Here is a 24,670-nt window from a genome sequence, read left to right on the forward strand (position 1 = left end):
GTGAGCAAGCAGAGAGGCTTTTTTTCCCTTCTTAATCAGAGATAGAAGAGAATCTGCCATTTGTGGGGCCCCTCTCCCTCTTGGTCTTATATCGTCTCATTTCTTCTATGGCAACTCCTTGGGGTTCGTAGATACCCCTGTTTCAGAGATGGTACCTCAGGTGCTTGTAGGAAGATGACTGGCTGGGCTGGTTAACTTCAAGGTGACTGAGACCTAGAGAGGCTGGGAGGCATGTGTCTCGTGCTTCTTTTCCTGATGACAGGCATCATTGATGTCTTCTGATACAGTGTCCTTTCTGTCCCCCGAGGTCTGTGATCTCTTGGGAACCTGTGCATATTTTCGCATCTCAGAACAATGTTCCGGAACTCCCCGTCCAGTAGAGTCCAGGCTTCCAAGTCAGCCAGAACCCAGTACCCTTCCCCCAAGCAAAGGTTCGCCTGTCTGGGAGCTGGGATCCTCTTGGTTACAAGCATAGATAATGACTTCAGTGGAAGACTGTGGAAGTCCTTAAGGGTGTAGGGAAGGTAGGGAAGAGTTCAGCCATGACCAAAGAAGAGGAAAGCCAGGCCTCCATCACGAACCACTCAAATATACTCCTCTTGTGAATTCCCCAGCATCTCCTGCGACTCCTGACTGAACTCAAATCTATGTGCATGGAGGAGTATCTGATTGGCCAGCCTGGGTCCCTATGGGTGGTTCTGTGCAAGGACCTTATTCCAGGGAAGAAGTCACACTGCAGAGGGACAGCATGGCTTCAGGATGGCAGGTGGCTCACATCCTACTTGACCCTGTGTCCAGCTGTCCATAGCATAAGACCCTAAAGAGATGCCTTGGTTTGGAGGTAAGAATTGATTCAAAGAGATGGACAGTGGTGGCACACACCTTTAATCCTAACACTGGGGAGGCAGAAGCAGGAGGATCTCTGTGAATTCAAGGCCAGCCTGTTCTGCAGAGTGAGTTCCAGAACAGTCTCCAAAGCTACACTGAGAAACCCTGTCTCGAAAAACCAAAAAAATTTAAAAACAATAGATTCAAGGAATCCCACTTCTGAAGGACGGGGCTGGTGTGTCTCTGCACTCGTGAGGTTTCTTGTCACCGGACAAATGCCTGACAAGCACAACTTCAGGGAGTGAAGGTCTAGTTTGGCTCAGACTTTAAGGGTGGAGCCTATCAGAACCAACAGGTGGCAGGAGGAGCAGGAGGCAGCTGGCCGTGTTGCATCTGCAGTCAGGGAGGAAGGGTGATGATGCAATGCCCATCTCTCTTCTCTCTATTCAGTCCAGAACCCCAGCCCACAGACTGATGCCATCTGAGCACAGGTTGGTTCTGCCCACCACCTCCCTTAAGGCCTGTCTCACAACCTCATAAATATGGCCAGAGGTTTATCTCTTAGATGACTCTAAATTCCATCAAGGTGACAATTAAGATGAATGTTTACACGGTCACCCCTTGCCAACCTGACACCCAAGCATATCCTTGTAAGCTCACCATATTTTACCCCTGGCCCCAGTAGGCTTCTGGTCATCCCATGATGCAGAATGCATTCGTTCCAACTTCAACATTCGCCATAGCTGTTAACAGCTCCCATACTGTTCAGAAACGGAAACTCTCTTTTGAGACTCAAAGCCATCTCTTCGCTCCAAGTCACTGTAAAAATTAATAAACCAGTTACATTCTTCCAACATTTGATCACAAAGAGGAAATGTTCGCATTTTAAAGGGAAGGGATGGGGAGAATAGCAGGGAAAGATTGGGCCAAAGCAAAACCCATCCCCAGCAGAGAGAACACTAAATACTGCAGCTCCATGTCCAGCACCTGGACCTTGTGGTGCCATTGTCTAGATGCAAAGGGTGAGTAGCCCCACCCCTCAGTTCTGTTTCGGGCAGCACACGTAGCCTATCTCTCGGGCTGGCTCTGCCCCACACCTCCATCTTTCCTCCACAGATGTCCTCTGGTCCTGGCGTCTCCAGGACCTACTAGAGTTGCTCCTGCAACTAATGCTCCATGCTCCTTGCAGGAAATCGTTCTTTGGGGACTTCCTTGCAGGAAACCCGACCTCAGCAGCTTTCTGAAACATTGATTCAAGCCTCTAGGACATGGTAACTCTTGGCTTTTGCAAGCCTGCAAGACCAGCCCCATGTGGGCAACACAACCAGGTTCTGGGGTCAGCTGAATCTCTAGCGTGATCCCCCTACCTGTGGTAACCTCTGTGCACTTTGACTGTGGAGCAGAAGAAACCGCCTCTCCAGGCTGTTTTGAAGCTGGGAACCTCTTTAGTGGCCGTCTCAATTCAGGGTCTCTTCTTCTGAATGAGTTTAATTTTTCCCAAGTTTGCTGTGTGTGACCTTCCTTGCTCGCTGTCCTGAGTGTTGAGATTATATGTGCATTCCACCATGCCTGGCTAACCCATCACCTCTTAACATCTCCTTATAGGACCCAAAGTTCCCAACATATGACCGTGGGAGCGAAACCACAGAAGATGCCTTCCTCCCAGGTCCTAGTCCCTGGAGCCCCTCTTTTGTTGCTTTTGCAACAGTGTGATTTGTGGTCCATCACTTCTCATGGTGGTGCTTTTCTCCAGCCAACAGCCTGTGAGGACAGATGAGCTGATTCTGAAGCACCCACTCTTACGCATCCACATGCCTCCCTAGCCTCCCCCTGCGCCCTACTCTGACAGCAGCCAGCAAGAGGCTGCCCAAGGCTCTCCGGCAGCTGCCGGAAGCTGCTGGCTTAGAGCCGGGGTTAAATGTGTCCTTACATAGGGTTCCGGTGTGAGAAGGCATGACGAAGAGAGAGCTTGTGAGTCCTGGACAAGCACAGCCTGCCATCCCCCAGGGAGCTGAGCCCCTCTGGGACTAGAGGCAGATACCCAAGAGCCCTGGGTAGGGCAAACCTAGCAGGCCAAATGATGCCCAGGCAGCCTGGGAATAGCATCAGAGACATCCAGAGCCTCCAGAGAGTAGCACTCCCCGTATGAGTCATGAGGGGTTTTTCTAGCTGCCAGTCACTCTCTAGTCTCACGATATGATCTCTCCATCCTGGTGGCACCTTGAGCAGGTAGCATGAACTGCAGCCCCGTTCCAGGGACCCTCAGGCTGCTGCTGTATCTGCATCTGCCTACATTTTTCAGTCCTCGGTCCTTCACTTTTTCTCTTTCAAAAGCCCACATCTCTGGGTCTTCTGGACCTCCTTTCTGGGCTGCCGTTTGCTCAGCACTATTTAAGGGATCAGCCCCTTGCAGCTCCCCCTTATACCCTGTCTAGCACTGAACTTCTTTGAACCCTCTTGAACAGGTTCCTCCCTTATTGTGTTGGCTAAGGTGTCCACTCACCTCCCCATGCAAGGTGTTTGTTCTCCCAAACAGGATCTGTGTATTCTCACTCCCATGGGGCCTAGCATCATTATAGGAATACTGAATTAAAGAAAAAAATGGGTAAAGGGTCAAATGTGGTTACATTGTGGTGGTTTAAATGTAATTGGTCCCTCTAAGCTCATAGGGAGTGACACTATTAGCAGGTGTGGCTTTGTTGAAGTAGGTACGACCTTGTTGGAGGAAGTGTGTCACTGTGGGGACGGATTGAGGTTTCCTGTGCTCAGGATACGGCCCAGCTCTGTCTACTTACTGTTGCCTTCTGCTCAAAATGTAGCCAGCACCATGTCTGCCTGCGTGCTGCCATGCTCCCCGTCATGATAATAATGGACTGAACCTCTGAACTGTAAGCTGTCACCTCAATTATAAATGTATTCCTTTATAAGAGTTGCTGTGGAGCCTCCCAGCACCCAGGAGGCAGAGGCAGGCAGATCTCTGTGAGTTGAGGCCAGCCTGGTCTACAGAGCGAGTTCCAGGACAGGCTCCAATGCTACAGAGAAAGCGTTTCAGAGAAAAGAAAAACCAAACAATAACAGGGAGAGCAGCGTGAGACTTTCTTCAGGCGTTAGTGTTAGGTTTGCTGTTTGGCTGAGGAAGCTCTAAACCCCACATAGCCGTCCTTGAAGAGGACAGAGGCAGCTCTTGACCAGACTCTAGTCCGGGCTGAAGGCAACCCTGAGATGTAAGGAGTGGAAAACTTGTCCTCCTCCTCATGACATTGAGATGAGAAACAGCTTCTCTGACCTTGGCACCAGAGCCTTGGCCACACTCCTTAGCCGTGTGTTCTCTGAGGCCCTGGACTGTCCTGGAGAGCCCTTTCCTTTACCACCGCTGAGGAACTGTCAATAAAAAGCTCCAAAAGGCATAGGCTTTGTACGCCATAATCTCTCTTATTATTGATTTTTGCCACAGCAGAAATACTCTGGGATGTGGAGAGCAGCCAGCACAATAGCTGGTCACCTGCTGGAGTTAATAGTCGAGAGTGACCGGTCCAATCAGAGGACCGTCATCCTCCACGGTGTGACTCTTGCTGCCTCGCAGTGGCTTGGAGATGGAGGTAAACGGACGGGTATGCTTCCTGCTTCGGAACCTGTCTCGGGCACGGCCTGTATCGCTTCTGCTCATAGTCCAAAGGACAGTACGGTCACCTACCCCATGACTGGCGACCATGGGAAGCGTTGGAAATTCGTAGTAGCCACGTGCCCAGCGAAAGGGACCAGGTGTAATGAGAAAATACACTGCTGCATCTCCAGACTCCATCATCTAGGAAATAGCAGCTTCTCGGGAAATATAAATTGCACGGAGAAAGTGAAATCTATATTATTTACTAGGGTCTTGAAGTGTCACTGTAGGCCAAGAATCTAGCGCTTCCTTGGAGTGCAGCCCAGTCCACCCTGCTTCTCAGAGCCTGGCATTTCTCTGTAGGAACCCAGGGAAAGGTTTCCCAGCAGCCTGCCTCGCTGGAGGGCAGCCAGCCCGCAGGAGACCAGAACATGCCAATTGGGAAATCTGGGAAATCACAGTCATTAGGAAGTTTCTCTGGAGATGGGAGTGGATGTGGATTACGAAGAAGACCTCTAAGTGGGGTGCAAAGCGGAATAAAGAGCCTAAACCGAGATCCGTTGCTCCGGTTTATCTGCCTGCATGCCTGGCCAGTGCACCCACTTCCAACTCTGTCTTCCAGGTTCAAAGATTCCCCTGCCCCCAAACCTTGCATTGATGCCGTCATTCCAGTACCTCAGAATGTGGCCTTGTTTGGAGACAGGAGTCTCTAGAAAGGTCGCCCGGGGTCTGAGGGGCTGGTGAGATGAAGAGAAGCGGCTCCCAAAAGTTGTCCTTTTAGCCTCTACCAATATGTTGGAGAAGAAGGAAGTCCTGACCCCACTTCAAAGAAGTAATTTAGAATGGACCACAGAACCTGTGCCCAAGGGACAGAGACTGGAACTGTTTCCCCCACTTGATCCCATCCCCATCCTCCCCTGCACAAAGTCTGCAGGTTGGGTAGACAGGGATGCCTGCAGAACTGCTCCCCCAGGCAACCTACCCATTGCCGTGAGCAAAAAGCAAGAAACAATCAGTGCAGCTGAGTTGAGGAATGGACAGGGGACATATGCACAAGGCTGATGGCTGCCACAGATGTGAGGTGGGGCTGGAGTGCGATGACACTCTGGGAGGGCCACATAGGAGATAAAGGATTATTAAGTCAGCAGCTGGCATCCTTTTCCCTACGAGTCCCTTAATTAGAATGGGCTGCAAGGTGTCCCTTCCCAAGGCTGGCGTCAGATGCCAGCATCCTTGAAATGACTTGAAGAGTGACTAAGTACCCCAGCTTTCATACTGACAGGCTTGTCTCCAGAATTCCTTGGGTCCCTGGGATTGGTCACCTAGGCTCTCTGAGAGAGGCATAAGCCTGAGGTACAACCTTCAAAAGGATCATGGAAGGAGAAGCTACTCTATCCTGCTACACACACACACACACACACACACGCACACACACACACACGCACACACACCTGCCACCGAGGTTCTTTTTTTTTTTTTTTTAAATATTTATTTATTATGTATACAATATTCTGTCTGTATGTATGTCTGCAGGCCAGAAGAGGGCACCAGACCCCATTACAGATGGTTGTGAGCCACCATGTGGTTGCTGGGAATTGAACTCAGGACCTTCGGAAGAGCAGGCAATGCTCTTAACCTCTGAGCCATCTCTCCAGCCCTGCCACCGAGGTTCTTACGTGACTCAGCGGCTTCCACAGCTGAAGGCATCTGCAGCCATTTCAACTATGCCACCATCACCATGTTTTCTCTTAAAATTAAAGGCTCTAGTCTCTTCTTATTCTTTTTTTCTGTTTTGTTGTTGTTTGCTTTTTGTTTTTTTTTTTTTTTGTTTGTTTTTTCAAGACAGAGTTTCTCTTTGTAGCCTGTCCTGGCACTCGCTCTTGTAGACCAGGCTGGCCTCGAACTCACAGAGACCTGCCTGCCTCTGCCTCCCGAGTGCTGGAATTAAAGACATGCGCCACCATGGCCCAGCGGCTCTATCCTTTTCTAATAAGCCTTAGTAGTTCACTTAAGACATGGCAGAAAATTCAGAAAACGCAAAGGAATTCTCACACTTAGCTCACTCATTATCCTGCCACCCGGAAATAAAACAGAGCACATATCTTGGGAAATTTCTTTCCAGACGTTTCCTATGCTGGTAGATACTTTTTTTGAGAAAACTGGCTCATGGTGGAAGGAGAAGAATGGATGTACTGACAGACACACCTGCACGTCTTCTCCACAGGAAGCCATGGGCTCACAAGCAGGAGTGGCCCCTCTGGCTTCTTCCTTACAGGTGAGCACAACTCCTCTGCCACCACACGGCTTCCTGCTCTTCCCGAGGGCCGCCGCACCCCTGTGAACACAAGCCAGTGAACACAAGCCAGTAACCACGCTGCCCTTAGTGCCTCCATGTTCTTGTGGTGGGGTCAGTCCAGGGTCTCAAAATAAACCACCCTAAATATCACTTAGTAGATAACACAGCCAGTGTCCCGACCTGCTGAAAAAGAACCCGAGTGATTTGGAAACGGCATTCTCGCCGACTTCTCTCATCAGCCATTAATTTTCTCCCTGTTAAATGCCTCAAGCCAATGCTAACAAAATTAAAACTTGACAGAGATAAATGTGAAGTCCTCAGGACTGAAACTATTGCGCTCCACATAAACAGGTTGAAGGAGGGGAGATAACTCTTGTGGAAAAACTCCCGGGAAACTGAGGCAGCGGGAATACTAGGTCCCATTTAGAGAAGCAAAGGGTCCAGAGGAGGAAGAGGGTGCAGACTGAATGCTGGATTTGCTACTAGGTGTGCTGTGCAGGGCACAGAGTGTCTGTCTGTCTGTCCCTGAGGACAGAATGGGAATGGAGAAGAAGGCTGTTGGAGCCACCAGGAAAAAGAAAAAGCTAAAGACATATAACCAAGCAGGACATTTAAGGGAAATACTCAAATTCCTACCTTCAGGGACAGGGAGCAATCTCTTTCTTTTTCTAGTCAGTGGGGGCAAAAACAATGGGTGACCACCTGCTCCATTGCCCACTGCCTTCTTAGACGGTGATGGGGTACATCGATTGCAGTGGGTCTACCTCCCCACATGTGAAACAGACGCTGCCCACCAAAACCCTGAATGGCCTCATCATAACTTTTTCTTTTCATCTGCAAGAACTTCTTTTCAAAATAAGGCTCTATTGAGAAGCAGTGGAGTCTTTAAGAGATGGGGCTAGTTGGAGCAAGGTTGGTTATTGGGAGTGTGCCCATGAAGGAGATGAGGACCCTAGCTCCTTTCTCTTTCTTTACTCCCAGCCCCATGAAGTCAATGGGCTTCTCAGCCTTACGCTTTCATCACAGTGTGCAGCTAAACACTATACCACAAGGGGCTAGAGAGATGGCTCAGTGGCTAAGAGCACTGACTGCTCTTCCAGAGGACCCGGGTTCAATTCCCAGCACCCACATGGCAGCTCACAACTGTCTGAAGATCAGTTCCAGGGGATCTGACACTTCACACCAATACACATAAAATAAAGTTAAATAAACCATAAAAATATTTAAAAAACAACAACAACAAAAAAAAAAACCACTATACCACAGGCTCAAAGAACCCCAAGCTGGAGATGCTATGGAGCGGGGGAGGCTTTGTCACTGGTATTGATTTAATAAAGCTCAGATTGGCCAGTGGCCAGGCAGGAAGTAGAGGCGGAGCAGCCAGACGAGGATTCTGGGAAGAGGAAAGGCAGAGACACAGTCACAAGCCAGACACAGAGGAAGCAGGCTGAGAATGCCTTACTGAGAAAAGGTACCAAGCCATGTGACTAAGCATAGGTAAGAACTATGGGTTAATTTAAGTTGTAAATGCTAGTTAGTAATAAGCCCAAGTGATAAACCAAACAGTTTACAATTAATATAAGCCTCTGTGTTTATTTGGGACTGAACGGCTGCAGGACCAGGTGGGACAGAGATGTCCGTCTACATGGAACCTCCGAAACTGTGGGCCAAATGAGCGTTTTGACTCTCTCTTGGAATGTCATGTCATAGTGATGGACAGCTGGCTGGCACAGGTACTTTCCCAGCTTCTGCCAGTTAGAGTGCAAGATGCTGTTGAGGGCAGCAAAGCTAAACCACGGTGACACTGATCTCTCATCTATGCTAACTTTCCTCTGGGTTTGGGAGAAAGCGGGGAGAAAAAAAGGAAGGAAGGGGGAAGGAGCGAAGAAAGGGGAATGGAGGACCAGAAAAGCTACCGCAGAGTACATATGCATTCAGACTCCCCCAAAGGTTGGTACCCACCATGTATGGACAGAGCTGGATGAAACAGAAGTGACGTATCTGGAACTGGCGACATTCATGAGCTCCCGAAAATAACATGCTTAAGAACAAGATGCTGGGGAGATAGCCAGCCAAATGCTATGCAAGTTTGATCCCCAACACCCATGTCAGAAACTAAGCGTGTTGACACTCTTGTGGTTCCCACCCTTAAGAAGCAGAGGTCTCTGGATCCCACCTAGATGGTTTGGCAAGTTCCAGGTTAGTGAGAGAGCTTGTCTCAAAGAACAGGGTCATGGTCCTTGAGGAAGAAGACCCAAAGTTGACTTCTGGCCTCCACACGTGTACCGTTTACACAATGTGTACCCATGCACATGTGCACACGCGCGCATGCGCGCGTGCGCACACACACACACACACCGAATAAGTTAACAGGCTATGGGTGTTGCCTAGCGTCAGGGTATTTGCCTGACAAAAATTCACAAGACTTTGTATGCCATTCCCAACACTTAAAACCAAGGCCACAGTTCAGGCCTACTGGAGCTAATCTCAGCACTTGAGAGACAGAGACAGGTGGATCTCATACCTTCAAGGCCAGCCTAGTCTAAACAGTGAGACCCTGTCTCAAAACAAACACGCTATGAAAGCTGATAAATGGACTGCATGATCTTGTTCATAATTCCTCAAATAAATACATAAAGGGTCTGGGACAATTCAGGGACAGAGCACCTGCTGAGCATGCTCAAAGCCCCAGGCTCAGTCCTCAGTGCCACAAAAATCAACTCATTAATTCAGTTCAATAACGCTCTAACTGCAGAGCGGAGAACAGTGAAATATTGGGAGGATGCTCAGAGCAGGTGTTTCTGGGAGTGTGCAAACTGGCCCCACTTTGTCTTCAGGTTGGACATACAGACAGATTCATGACACCTGATGGAGGCTAAAACCCTTGGCAACCTCAATGTTGGGGGAGGGGCTCCCTACCTCTCTCATTCCTATGGTTTTTTTTTTTTTAGGGCTTTTTCTGCATCATTTGGATTGATTATCGACTTACTCTTTTTTTAATTAGAAAATAGCAATTTTCTCAAGACTGAAATTCTTAATTGGAGATATGTTCATGATTGTGGGCCAGTGGCAAAAAGCGGCTATAGATAATATATATGATATTCCATATTTAAAATAGGGAGCTACAAGCATACCAGAGTCCAGCTTGACAGTCTCTCTTAAAACACTTGTTGCTCTTATATGACCCAACATTTGCACCCCTGGGCATATTCCCTGAGTGATATTAACATATTTCCCCCCAAGACCTGAACATGAACGCCCCCAGCAACACTGCTGGGAACAGCTAGAAGCAGCAGACGTCCTTCGGTGGGTCCTGATTTAGCAGAGGATGAGGTTTCCATGCCATGGAACGCTGCCCAGCCAGGGAAGGCACAAGCCACCAGCACCCAAACTGGAGAGTTGTGCTGAGTGCAAAAAGCCACCCCCAAAGGTTACCATGCCATGCCTTAGCTTCCTTAAGTAGATCCGTTTTTAAAAGGGCAAAACTACCACAATTGAGAACCTCGTAGAGGATGCTGTGGGTCCCGGACAGACTAGGGTAGACATGAAGGTATGTGTGGCAAAAGAAATGGGGGGAAGTGGGGCACAACTGGGGAGACCCTTGTGATGGAAGGTTATGTATCACATGAGGTCAATGTCACTGTCCTAGCTGTGACATCTTGCTAGTTTTGTCAGGAAACTGAGTAAAGAACATTCCATGTCTTCTTTTAATTCTTTCTTTTTATGTATATGTGGGTGGGATTGCACATGTGTGTGTTCCCCAGTATGGTCTTGCGTGGAGGCCAGAAGTAGACTTTGGGATGTCTCTCAGCTGTTTTACTATCATGCTTATTCGTGTATGTGTGTATGTATGTGTGAGTGTGCATGTAGTATGTGTGTATGTAGACCTGAGTTACTGTTGTGTCTCCCCTCTTTGTTCTTCACCGTATGTATTGAGGCAGTCTCTGACTGAAACCAGATCTCTCTCACCGTTTGTGCTATTCCAACTAGCTTGCGCTGAACTCCCTGTGTCTGCCCCCACAACCATACATCTCCCAGGCACATCCCACCTGGGATTACAGACAGGCCTCCTTGCCTATCAGACATTTCATCCTTTCTGGGGACCTGAACTCCAGTCCTCACGCTTGCCTGCTGAGTCATCGTCCCAGCCTCCTCCACTTTATTTTTTAAAACAGGGTTTCTCACGGAACCTGGAGCCTGCTGGTCTGGGTTAGACTCTGCTGGTTGGCTGGTGTGCCCAGAAGCCTGCTGGTCTGGGTAGACTCTGCTGGTGGTCTGGTATGCCCAGGATCCTCCTATCTGCCCACCTCCCTACCCCACACCTTGAGGTTGTAGAGCACCGCCACACCTGGCTTTTTACACAGGTCTGGGGACTCCAATTCAGGAAGTCCTGCTTGAGTGGCAGACACTTTACCCACGGAGTCATCTCTCCAGCCCCTGCCCTTATTATTTCTAACAAGGGCATACGAAACTACAGTAATTCAAAATTAAGATTTAAAAAAAAAATAGAGACTGGGGTCGAGGAGTAGAATAAATGTTTTGTATGAGCAAGGACTTGGGGCCAACTCCCAGCACCCCTTCAAACTGGAGGAGAACCCCACCTGGATGTGTGTGCGTGGGAGGATGCGGGAAGACAGACCACAGACCTGAGAAATCAGCTGCAGGATTGTAGCTCTAAAAAGTTTGTTTTCTTCTCTTCCAGCCTCTTATTATTTGACTTGCTCCAACAAGCAGGTGTGACTTGGTGATTTCTTTAGATTCAGAAAGTGGCAAAAAATATAAATAAATAAAATAAGGGAAAGAGAAGCGTTGGGGGTGGGCAGTGGCAGCGTTTGGCAATGCTGCTCCCTCCAGAAAGGGCCAATTCTAGATCTATGGGGACATTTTTTAAATCTGGTAGCAGGTCCTAGGAATGAAGTGGAGGCTGTTACTGGCCCACTGAGCCCCTGCCAGTCTCCCAACCCCCAGATGTCCTGGGACCAACCTCTTCTGGTGGACTGCCCCTTCCTTCCCTAATCCCTGCAACTGTTCACAGTCTCAATCGCACAGGAACACATGAAGCAAAAGACAGGTGACTCTGGGGCCAGCAGCAGCAAATCTCCCTGGGTCGTTGCCATCGCCGAGAACCGCCTCGGTCATTCCCTTTGCCCGTATTGTCTCACATAGTTCCCAGGGCCTTGGAGGTGAGAGCTGAGGTGATTGCCACTGTGTGGGTGGGGAAATGCGAGGTTAACTGTGATCCCGCAGAAAACACTGTGAAAGTACATCCCACCTAAGATGTCGCCTCTGAGATCCTTAGTCTGTCCCCTGCACCTCGGATCTGGGGTCCCGGGCAACAGGGTCGCAGCAGTTCACACAGGTCTTTGGAGCGGCAGCTGAAGGGAAACAGAGGGACTGCTTGGTGTTGGCCAGCTGGCCAGCAGCTCATTTCCTAGCCAGGTAGGAAAATGGCATGCTCCCGGCTCAGCAGGGAGACCTTAGTTGGACGCAGGGGAAGACAGATGCGCCTCTGGCACACACCCAGCCAGCCTCCAGAACCACTCCCACCCACTGTGAGGTCGGGCTGGGCAGCTAGAGGCCAGCAGGACGCTTGGCAGCAGCTGCGAGAAAGGCACAGGCTACAGCTGGAAATAGACCAGCTCTGACCAGTTACAGTGGGGGTGAAGGGGCATGGGCAGGGGCGGGGGGGTTGGGGGGAGTAGCTCAGCTAGAGTCAGTCAGTCGGCTGACTAGGCAGAGGAGTTGGCAGGCAGGCACGAAGTGACATGACTCCGCGCACCCCCGCCCCCCACCCTCCCACCCCCACCCCGGCCATGTGACTCCCTCTCTGCTGGTGTGTTTAGTGGTGGGCATTCCCCCACTACAGGACAGCAGAGGATTAGGAGAAAATGGATGGAAGATTCTGGAAGGGAGAACTGTCCTGTCCTCCCACAGTTACTGAACACACCAGGAATCCTGCTCTTCCAGCCTTTTAGCGCTTCTGGAAGTTTCTTGGCTCTCTACCATCAATCAGATTGAGGGGGTGGAGTCTCGAGACCATCCTTGCATTGGTATAAGGAATTCGTACCATATTGGATAAGAACCACACGGCCTTTGCCTTTATGAGTCTTACTGTGCCTGAAAGGCCCTCTGCCCATTCGTCAGGAACAAATTCCTGGTCATTTTTCAAGCTGCAGTTCTAGAATCCCCTTAGGCGTGGGGATCTCACCTGCCGTTTGGAGCCTTTTTGTCCAGACACTGACTAGTGGCATGTCGTTTCCTTCTTGATGATGTCTAGTCTTAAGCATAAGTGATACGGTTGTGACTGCGGTTCATCTCAGTGTGTATCTGAGTCCCCACAGGGCACTCAGCAGTGGGGACTCCAGATCCGACTTCTCTTCCCTCTGCCCCTGTGACCCACCCAAAGCTTCCATGTCTGAAATGAACGGTGTGCGAACCCACAGGACACTCACGGCCTGTGTTTGCCCTTGTTTCTTCCAGGCATCTATAAAGGACACTGCTTCCGGATCAACCACTTCCCAGAGGACAACGATTATGACCATGACAGCTCAGAGTACCTCCTCCGTGAGTGCCAAGGACCCCAGCTGCTTTGTATCAGGAGGGGAGAGGAAGGGAGGGGCTCGAGGGGTGAGCCCTGTGGACTCTGCTGCAGTTCTTTACCCTGGGGAAGTCCTGAGCTCAGAGGGTGGGATTGAGCCTAGCAGTGCCCTAACGTGTGGATGCCCTGAGTGTGGGTGGGTACAGTTGGTCAAGGCCCCAGACCCAGTGAAGCCCAAGCAGTGGATGCAGCTTCAAGGGACCCCTGGTGGAGCAACTGAAGTTAAAGGCAAGAACTTCCTGGGGATGTAGCTCAGTTGGCAGAGTGCTTGCCTAACCCATACAGAGCTCTGGGGTCCATCCCCAGCACCGTTAAAACCCAGCTTGGTGGCACGTGCTGTAATCTCAGTACTTGGGAGGTGTGGAGGATCAGGAATTTGAGGGCATCCTCTGCTGTGTAGTAAGTTTGGGGCCAGGCTGGGTTACATGAGCCCCTGTCTCCAGTTTTTTGTTTTTGTTTTTTAAATAGAGTTAGAGATGGCTCGGTGGTTAAGAGCACTGTCTGCTCTTCCAGAGAGCCCAGATTCCATTCCGAGAATCCCCAGGCAGCTCACACATGTCTGTAACTACGGTTTCAGGGCATCTGACACCATCACACCAATAAACATAAAATAAAGTTAAAATTGAGAGAGAGGGAGAGAGAGGGAGAAAGGGGGAGGGAGGGAAAGAGAAGATACAAGCTCTCTGAGCCCAGTGTGATTGTTCACACCAATAATACCAGCACTCAAGAGGCAGAGGCAGGAGGATCAGGAGACCAAGTGCCTTCTCTGCTGTGTAGTGAATCTGAGGTCACCCTGAGCCTTAGGAGTCCCAGTCTTGAAAAAGTTCTGCCCAGACCACAGCTTCCTGAGGAGTGGAACATAGGAAGCACACTATGTAGGGATTAACTCACCAGCCAAGACAGCTTACTGGGGTGCCAGGAATCCCAGAGTTGGTGATGGAGGTGGCAGGGTACCCCAGAGTTGGTGATGGAGGTGGCAGGGTATCCAGAGTTTGTGATGGGGGCTTCAGGGTATCCAGAGTTGGTGATGGAGATGGCAGGGTACCCCAGAGTTGATGATGGAGATGGCAGGGAACCCCCTGACAGGTGTCCCTGAGTCCCTTCGACCCTGACTAATACTGCCAATGACTCTGCCTATGGGCTGCCCTTAAGCCTTGCTCCCATCTGGTCCTGTGGCTGAGTGCTGCCTCCCAGGTGCTATCCACAGCCCGTGCTGGACTCCAGAGGATAAACTGCTCCTGTTCCTGCAGTCTGCCCAGAGTTCATCCGTGGGCCTCTAAACACACACACACACACACACACACACACACACACACGGCAGGAAGCCGCAGCCAGAGGGGCTAGAAGTGGATGCTAGAATTTCTGTGTCCCTCCTCCTTCCCCATCAGCCAAAAGACACAAAGAGCTGCTTCTCGAAGCTCCCCTGGGGCTCGGGCCCAGCCTCACACATGGAGAATCGATCCCAGTGTGTCCTCAGAGAGAGCACAATTCACTGTGCACCTGATTATGGGTATTTTTTTCCCCTACAAGAAAGGATTTGGATTATGAGTCATCTGATGAAATAGAACAGTGTGCCGTTCCCATGGAGCCAAGGCCATGCCAGGCTGCTCCAGCCAGGCCCAGAACCTGAAATAATACCCACCTCCCGTATCTTCTCCTCTGTCGTCCTCCTGCTCTCTGATCCTGCATATTAGGGGCTCCCACTCGACCAGGTAGGTGGGATCCCCTTAGAGTGGCCATGGATCACCGTGGAGGTTGCACGGTATGAAACACAAGGATTGCTAGTTACATGAATTATGGGTGAGTGACATCCTTCCAGTTCTGCGAGGCAGAGCACGTGAAAGGGAGCTGGAAGGACGGGCTTGAGTGGCAAGAGCTGTGACCTTTAGGGAAGAATGTGGCAGCTTCTTTGTTTTGCAGTTTGGCAGAGAGAAGCCTTGGGAATAATTCCAATCAGTGGCACTGTCCTCCAAAAGCCAGAGTTGGAAGCCTCGTGGTTTGGTCCACACAGTCAGCCTCCTGGGGTCCAGGATGGGACAGAGAGGGACAGAGTTAGGGTCTTGAGTCACACAAGCCATGTGACCAAAGCTTTGGCCCTGATGCTACAAGTCCTCCTGCCAGCAGTGTCCCCTGGGTACCCAGAGGACTAGGAGTGCCTCAGAGGGATAGTATCAGTGTGACAGTTGTCTCTCCTACAAAGGACGTGTTCTCAAATGTATCAGATCCCCAAGGAAACCTGCTGGTTTGTAACAAGCCCAGAGGTACCCAGGGAAAGATGACAAATGGCCCCTGGGCCTGCAGGCTTTGGCTGTTGGTGAGTTTGGGGGCAGAGGTGAGTTCTTAATAAGCTAGTGTGTGCCCGTTCGGTGACTGTGGAGATAGGGACACTTGGCCCTAAAAACTGATTTCCACATTCCCCCAGAACACAGGGCAACCTGGAGCCAGCTGCATATGCAACTCTGAGACCTGTGAAGGTCATAGTCTCTGTAGCCACAGGGCCTGTGGCTCCCAGGCTGCCCTGATTCTCAGTGTTCAACTTTCTGATTTCTGTCCAGGCTGTTATCTCCAAACTGTAGAGAAGCCCGGGAGAGTGGTCTCTGGGGGGCTCGTATGGTGATCTCACTTATTTCTTCATTCGACAGAAAGTGTGACTCACCATCCCGAGCAAGTAGGTACAGTGGCATGGAAATAGCTCTGCCCTCCAGGTGCTGGTCTGGTGGCAGAGCACAGTAGTTTGGGGAGCCCAGAAGGTTCTGTGGCAAGGGAAGGCCCCTGAGACAGCAGCAGCCCAGTAGGCCCCGAGGCTAGACGGCTCTCACTCTACCTTAGAAAATTCAAGAATCAAGTCAACCCTGACCCTCAAGTTCCTAAGCCTCCTAGAGAAGCATGCATTTTGAGTTGCATTTTTGTCGCTTGATTTCTGGGGACCTCTGAGCATTGCACACTCATAGCTTGGGGGAGTCACCACCTCATACCCCATGTAGTATCTTTCTTGGGTGTGTCTTGTCCCCACGGTCCGGTCCCTGCTGGTCTTGCCTGAGACCTGGCACCTCCCTCCTAGGTTCAGGATTTCCAGCTAGATGGGGGGATGTCTGTGCCAAGCCTCAGCACAGGTGTCGAGACAGCTGTGAGTCCACAATGAAGCCTAGAGTAAGTTATAAGATAGTGTCCATCCTGTCCATCCTCCAGACAGACAAACATCATCCCCGTCCGTCCTCCAGACAGGCATATATCATCCGTGTAGCTTGATGTGGTCAGGTGGTGTGGCTGGCTCTAGCCTCTTGTCCCTCAGACACATCTTCGACAAGACACTCAAGTATCCGAGTCTTGTGGCAAGGGACAGGTGGTTGCAGGAGTCACCTGGATGGAGGGCTCTGAGGCACAGGCCTCCAGTGTCTTTGAAGGAACTGGAGTCCCCTTCTCTCTGGACCACCTGACTGGTCTTCAGAAGGCAGGACAGGGTCTTGACCTGAGTCTGGCCATCTCAGCTCAGAGGCAAATTTCCGAAAAACACCCGAAGCCGCCTCCCAGAGCCTGCGAGTGCAGGAAAGCTAAGAGGAGTGGGGGAGGAAGCGCTGGAGAGAGGAACCTCATTTAATGCCCCCACACAATCCCTTCTCTGTGGAACAAGGGCTCACACTGTGTCACATAGAAAGGAGACAAACACCGCCTTCAGAGGCTGCGAGGCCCCAAGCCAGTCAGCTGGCTCAGGAGGGGCACCTACCCGCACTTCCTGACTCACGGTCCTCCGCTGGCGCCACCAAGGCCCACACAACTGAATTTCTCTAGAGCTGGGAGGACACAGAGAAGGCCGAGCTCTGAGCATCCCCCATGTCTTTGTCCTCTTCCTCTGACCCTCTTGCCATCCACCCAGATGCTCAGGGTGGAGACCGGAAGCCTGCCCAGTGCTCTGGTGGGCGTTCACTTCTGAAAGGGCTGTAGCAAACCGTTATGAACCATGCGGCAGATTGACTTCCAGAGACTGAGTCCTGGGTGACAACTGGAAGTCAAAAAGGGGACACACTGTCAGACCCCTGCCCCTCTACATGCTCAGGGAGTGAGACTCTTTCCCTGACGCTTCTGCAGTTTGGGAGCGTTGGAATTTCTTGACCATGTCACCATCCTCTGACTTGATCCTCAAAGCCTTCCCCACTGTCTTAGAAAGATGCTTATCCCTGGACTCAGGGACAACTTGGTCCATTCAGGACGGTCTTATCTTAAGGGACCCTAAGGTCTCTAAACACATATGCAATACCTTTTCCCACAGGAAGCCACATTCACAAGGTGAGGGCACAGTCAGCCCTTCCAGCGTGGTATCACCACTGTAGCCTAGTTATGAAAAAGTGAACCCAGGTGGTCATGGAAGTTCCCTGACCCTGCCCCCCAACCCCTGAAAGGCTGACCAGAGGTAGAACAAGGATTCGGACATGGTTCTGTTGACCAGAGTGGTAGGCCACATCTCACCACGTCCTGCTGCCTCTTCCGTGACTCGCGTGTGTTGTGAACTTGTACTTCTTTATCTGTAGATACAGCGGTGATTTGCTGAACAGAACCAGTCACTTAGTAAGTGCGTGCGGCAGCCAGCCCTGTGCTGGTCACCTCACAGAGACAAAACCAACCACAGCACAGTGTCCCCCGCTAATTCACGGTCTAAATTTGTGAGATTTCAGTCCTTATTCGTGGTTTTGCTTTGTGGAATGTTAGTCAGCAGCAATTCAAACTTATGAAATGGAAAATGCCAGAAACAAAGAGCCCGTAGGTTCCTCAAGTCACTTTTATTACAGTGTAGTGTTGCAGTGGCTCTGTTTTATCATTAGCTCCCACCAGTCACTTTCTATGTTTGATTTGTCGATTAAATTTTATCATGGTGGGCTGGCAAGATGGCTCCGGGTAGAGGTGTTTGCTATCTGTGCAAGCCTGGTGACCTGAGTTCAAACGCAAAACCCACATAAAGACAGAAGGAGAGAACTGAGTCCCCAGAGTTGCCCTCTGACCTCCACACATGGGCTGTGGCACATGCATGCACGCGCAATAATAATAAATGAAAATGTAAACATGTTGATTTTATCCTGGGTATGTATGTATAGGAAACACAGGGTCCTTCTCCGATTTGGTATTTGGAATGTGCCCCCTTAGAGAGGAGGAGACACCGAGTTACTAAAACCATGTGCACGAGTGGGGAAAGTGAGTTTTTGAAGAGTGGAGGAATTTGTCTGAGGACACACAGCATGTCACAGAGCAGGACAGACACCCAGTCCTATTCAGTGTGCTAAAGCCTGTTCCACTGACTGTTGATCCAAGCTGGCTCTTGGGCACGTTACTTCCCAGCCTTCTAATGCAGCTATGGTACATTCAGGAGAGAACTCGGTGGGTTGTGAGCTGTCGCGTGAATGTCCCTGCTATCTAGAACATTAGTGACCGTTACTGTGGCCTCTCCAGTGCCAGTGAGGGAGACTCCAGTCCCTCTCATCTGAAAGCAATGTGAGAAAGAGGCCCAGTGACCTGCAGGCAGGTGTGACTGCTGGTCACGTGGCTTCTGGAAGAGTCAACGGCCAACCTAGAGCCATCTTTTGCCTAGGTCCAGCAGCAGGACCCCTGGGAGAAACACCTGTGGCCATGACAGAGAGGATGGCTGGACTCACCGCCCTCTCTGTTTTATTCCTACCCTGGCCTAGGCATCGTGCGAGCCTCCAGTGTCTTTCCCATCCTCAGCACCATCCTGCTCCTGCTTGGAGGGCTCTGCATCGGCGCTGGGAGGATCTACAGCCGCAAGAACAATATTGTCCTCAGTGCAGGCATCCTCTTTGTGGCTGCAGGTAAGTCGGGCTACCCCATGGGACTAGAGATGGAGCCATGGTAGTGTACCTGAGCGTGTGGTCTTCACTGCCAGGAGTGTGCGTCCGGTAGGAGGGCAGTCTGAAGTCAGAGCATGGTTAACTTTAAGAGGCCAGATGTGTAAGACTGAGGCAAGGGATGGGGGGGGGCAACTGCTTAATGGGGTTTCCTTTGGAGGAGATGACGGTCTTACAAACAGGGGTTCACCCATTGTGAAGGGTTGCACACATTGTAAGTACACTAAATACCCCTGGACCGTGTCCTTCAGAAAGGTTAATTGGATAGTATATGAATTTCACCTCATCTCAGAAAGGTGGGTATGCAAAGTTCAACCAAGGTACTGGGCTTGGCTGCTTTCCAAACCTATAAGAGGGTTGGGAGCTGGCTGAGTTGGATCGTCAGGAAAGAACATGGAGACTCCTGGGATGCCAAGTCCCAAGGAAGTTTGCCATGTAAAGCAGGGTGAGGGACTAGACTAGGAAGGACAGAATAACATCCGTTTACTTAGCATAGGATTGTGTTGGCTGTTACAAACTAGTTAGATATGGATTGGGGAGTAGGTGGGCTATAGGTAAAGGCTGTGTTCCCCTGAGGGACATGGTCAGCCCAGATTTCAGGTGCAGCTGAGAAGTGTAGAACTTATCTCTCACAAACACCCACGGGACTTAGCTGCCAAGATGGCTATGGTGGTGCACAGCTCTGATCCCAGCTGGGAAGTTCTGACTGGGAAAGACAGCTCCGTGGTTAAGAGCACTGGCTGTACTTGCAGAGGAGTGGAGTACGGTTCCCAGCACACGTGTGGTGGCTCACAGGCATCTGTGACTCCTCTTCCGGAGGATCTGATGCCCTCTTTTGGCCTTTGCAGGCAGACACGTGGTGTGTGCAGAACACCAGTGCACAGATAGAGAAAATATTTTTTTTAATGGGGATGAGGAATTCAAAGCCAGCCTTGGCTACCTAAGGGAGGTCTGAGCCAGCCTGGGTTACATGAGGCCCAATCAAAAGGAAAGAGAGGAAGGAAAAAAGGAAGAAGGGAGGGAAGAAAAGAGTGTAAAAAGAAGAAAAATTAGTTACCAAGCCAGGTATCATGGTGCATGCCTGTAATGCCAGCACTTGGGAGGTAAAGAATTAACTAGAAGTTTAAGGTCTTCCTTGGTTACCTAAGTTCAGGACAAGCCTGGGCTACATTAGTCTCTTTCTCAAAAAAAAATAAATAAATAAATTACCATAGTAAATAAATATCATGGAGAAGACTGGCCACCATCCCACCTTCAGGGGCCTGTTCTCTGTCCTGTCATTACTGCTGTGAGTCTGACCTCTCGTCTCTCCTGCCCTCTTCCCTTTCAGGCCTCAGTAATATCATTGGCATCATTGTCTACATCTCCAGCAACACAGGAGACCCCAGTGACAAGCGTGACGAAGACAAGAAGAACCATTACAACTACGGCTGGTCTTTTTACTTTGGAGCCCTGTCGTTTATTGTGGCGGAGACCGTGGGTGTCCTGGCTGTAAACATTTACATTGAGAAAAATAAAGAGTTGAGGTTTAAAACCAAGCGGGAATTCCTTAAGCCCTCCTCCTCCTCACCATACGCCAGGATGCCGAGCTACAGGTACCGGCGACGGCGGTCCAGGTCCAGCTCACGGTCCACCGAGGCCTCACCTTCCAGGGATGCGTCTCCCGTGGGCCTGAAGATCACCGGGGCCATTCCCATGGGTGAGCTGTCCATGTACACGCTGTCCAGGGAGCCCCTCAAAGTAACCACAGCTGCCAGTTACACCCCGGACCAGGATGCTGGCTTCCTCCAGATGCACGACTTCTTCCCACAGGACCTAAAAGAGGGTTTCCACGTTAGCATGCTGAACCGGCGGACAACTCCCGTGTGACCCGCCCACCCGTCTCAGCGCCGGCCTCCCCCAGAGCGGCTGTTTGTGTGACACGCAACAGGGTGACCCTTAAGATTATAGACAGTGAACTGGAGCCGAGGGCAGCCCTCCCTGGCTTCCAGAAGATGCCATGGGCTGGCTTAGAGTGAAGGAAGCCTAGATACCAGAATCAGGGCTCAGGTAGAAACTGAAGGCTAACTTTCTCCCACGACAGGGTGTATTGCTGCCCCCTGAAATTTCCCAGGAGGCCCAAGAATTTTCCAGAAGCTGCATCGACCTGCCTCTTGGAAACCAGGAAACCTGTCAGGCCCGAAGAAGATGTCAGACCCCGTCCCCTTCCCTGGGCGCTGGGCCACTGAGCCCCCGTCAGCTACTTCCCACTCAGACATTCCTGTGTCCTGGAGCCTGAAATGAGCTGAGGCTTGCTCCATTTCCCTCTGTGTCTCCCCCTCGTTTCTGTCCAGCGGCCTGGTGGAGCCTGTGGTTGAAAATGTCATCCGTCCTAAAGAGAAAGCTCTGTGGCTAACTGGTGCTTCAGCCTTGAGCTGTCCTGCAGCCGGCTTCTCTCCACCTCAGGAGACCGGGAATCTGGGGTAAAGGCAGAGGCTCTGGCGGCTTTCCTGCCTGCTTCTGGAAGTTTCTCCCGAGTTCAGAATAGGCAAGACCTACTCACTAAACTTGGAGATCTGGAGGATTCCATGGGTCTAAGGAGAGGTAGGCACACAGCCTCTAGCTGTGTCTCTCTCCCACTTGCCTGAGGAACCACTCTGACCCCTGAAGGGAGGTGGGGCCCTTCCCACCTCCTGACTGGTGTTCCACGACAGATGTATAAACTTCCGTAAAAGAAAGGGGAACCTGAGGGTGAGCAGAGACAAAGAGGAACAAAGAAAGAGCATCCGTTTGCAGGTGATTTTGAATCATGACACACTGAAAAACAACAGCAGAACAAGCTGCAGGCAACTCCTCATCCTAAAAAGTAGCAATGGCATCGCCCCCAACTGTTGTCATCATAATTTATTCCGCCGACACACGAAGGACTCTGGACATTTGACTCCAGGGGCCGTCCTGGGCTTTCTAACTTTGCCTGAATCTAAGGATGAGTTCTGTGTTTTACAGTTTGTCCAACCGTTCCCCCTTTCCCTCTTGAGGTGAGAAAAAACCATGTGAGTTGTGTTCAGATTAGAGAGAACTCTCGCGGAAGTGGAACTCACCCCCTTTTCTATAACACACGTGCTTTCTAAGGATCAATTGTTTCTTACTTTTTGAGACTTCTTAATCCAATCTTGAACAGTCATCTGTGACCCCAGTAACTGTCTCACTTAGAAGTGACAAGCCAATTCTTACCTCAGTCACCTGCTCATGGAGCCCCCTAGGCTGACACCGAGTTCAGACCCAGGTCCATTTGTCCTTCCCTGCCTGCCCTCCATTGCCCCCACCACCCCGAAGGGAGACATCCCATGTCATAACTGCAGCCGGCTGCCCAGGAGCTGGGGAGCTAAGATGAAAGCGTGCTATGTATTTGCTCACAACCATCCCTTCCTGGCCAGGTGGGCTCCTCAGCAAGTGTCAAAGCCTGCACAGCAGTGAGCACCAGTGTCAGGGTGTGTGGTCTGTCCCCACCCACCTCCCCTCTACCACCGGTGTAGCATCTCTTGAGTCTGAAGGAAGCCCCGACCCCCAGGGAGACCCGAGATCTGTCTCATGTCTCCTCTGGACATAGAGCAGCCTATGGTAACTTCCACACACGCTACCTTCCCACCTGTGGTCCCAGGAGTTTCCACGAGTCCACGTAAGAAAACTGTGTTCCGATGAATCCTACCTCTTGTCCAGTCCCAGGCAGAGTATACGGGCTCACTCCAGGGACCAAGAAAGAGCTAGAAGGAAATGGAAGAAGGGACAGGGGCAGGGGGGAAGGGGGGCTAGAACACGGAGAAAAACCTCAAGTGCTCCAGCCCCCCAGCCTTTCTCCCACTGACTGTTGGCCTCACTCTGGGGACCCTGGTCACCAGCTTGCTCTCACGGTGGGACAAGGGGAGTGGAGCTGGGACCCACTGCTGACAGGCTCAGATCTGGCTCTCTCTCTGAAGGGACATGAGGCCTGAGCCCATCTTCCCACCCTTCCTCATCCCTGACCCCTCCCCTGTGTCTCTCACCAGTTAAGCCCCTGTGATCCTGTACCCACCAATGGTTTGCGGTTGTTAGTTCTGTCTCTCTCTCTTTTTTTTTAATTAAATAAAAACATTTTTAAAATGTTCTACTTTTGATATGGTAGGTGGGTGGGGGTACTCCCCTGGGGTCCTTATGGGTGTCTAGTATCCCAGGTGTAGGAATTGTGGGGGACATCCACGAGAAGGAGGGTGGCAGGGTGAGGGCAGACACCATGTGGACAAGACCGGCTTCTCTAGCTTGACTCTGAGGGACCAGGCTAGGCTGTGACCTCTGGGGAAGGTACCACTAAGACGCCTTTCCATGGATAAGCTGGGAGCAGCTGAGCAAGTCACTGGTGAGACTTGACCAAAGCCTAAACTCCCCGAGCCATGGGAACTAGTGGCTTGGCATAGCCAGAGACACATTTTCTGAGGTACCCTTCTAAAGCGGGAAGAAAGAGGACTAAGTAACAAAGACAGTGAGTTTAGACAGGCTGAGGCAGAGGTGTGGGGACAACAGGCCCCATGCTCCTAGCTTGGTGCCTTTCCCTGGGATCCAGGATGCGATGGGTCTTCTTGAAGGAGACACTGCCTGAGACAAGAGGCCAGTAGGCTTCCCTTGGCTGTTAGATGACTGGACCCCCAAAGCCCAGTCAACTGGGCAGACAACTGCCACTGCCCCTGGCACAGGGGAGGGACAAGGTAAGAGAGGGAGAGAAAGGGCCAGAGTGACCCATCCCACCAAACTGTACTTAGCAGATTGCACAGGCCCAGCAACAGCTGCTACGGCTCTCCAGCTTCCCCCCTGTGCGGCCTTTGCTGGATATCGGAGGCTTGACCTCCCTTATCCTACCCACCCTATGGGGACCTTCCCACCTCATGCCACCATCCCTGTCTTGCGATCTGGAATTTTCTTCTCAAGGGTGATGGGTTCGCATGGTCTCTGGTCTCTCAGAAACCAAACTCTTCTGGCTCCTTCGAAGGCCTCTTACAGTCTGGTTCCAGGGAAGGGCACTAAGCTAGGAAGCCAAGAACTGTTGGCCCAATATGTCTGCCTTCTCCCAGCCTGTCTGAACTCGGTGTTATATTTCTTAACATGTCCCCGGGTAGGCTGAGCCACCAGGACAGCCTGGAGAGTTCATGTTTTTGCCGGGTCCCACCAGTGACCATGCTGTGCACGCGCTGTGCCCCTAGCCTGGAGCCAGTTCTGCCTGGAGTTAGCACCTTGTGCCAACACGCCCATGTCTACTGTCTATTCTTAGCCTGAAGGAAACCCTGGCTCAGCAGAAGCTGTCGGGCCATCCTGGGCAGACTCTCGTGCCAGGCCGCATTGAGGGACTTGCCACTACTTCCTGCAGTCACACGGTCACGTGTTTAGTTCAGCTAAAATTGCTGCCTTCATAACCTGCAGAGCTGGGTCTGTTAGAACCAACACAGAAATCAGTATATTCCCTAATGCAATAAGCTCCAGGGCTG

At 51.1% G+C, this 24,670-nt stretch overlaps 1 protein-coding gene across 1 annotated transcript in view; it reads left to right on the plus strand.

Moving 5' to 3' along the window:
- Positions 1 to 23,300, plus strand: part of Cacng4 (calcium voltage-gated channel auxiliary subunit gamma 4) — a 60,760-nt gene extending 37,460 nt beyond the window's left edge. The window contains exons 2-4 of the mRNA XM_041636157.1: positions 13,209 to 13,292; positions 19,002 to 19,142; positions 20,509 to 23,300. Of these exons, the coding sequence (XP_041492091.1) occupies positions 13,209 to 13,292; positions 19,002 to 19,142; positions 20,509 to 21,047 (764 nt within the window). The 3' untranslated portion in view covers positions 21,048 to 23,300. The remainder of the gene's footprint in view (positions 1 to 13,208; positions 13,293 to 19,001; positions 19,143 to 20,508) is intronic.
- The last annotated feature ends 1,370 nt before the right edge of the window (positions 23,301 to 24,670 follow it).

This window comes from Microtus oregoni, unplaced genomic scaffold (genome assembly GCF_018167655.1).
Source record: "Microtus oregoni isolate MIOR12 unplaced genomic scaffold, Mior012 000048F_ref0000485, whole genome shotgun sequence".
NCBI classification, from domain to species: Eukaryota; Metazoa; Chordata; class Mammalia; order Rodentia; family Cricetidae; genus Microtus; species Microtus oregoni.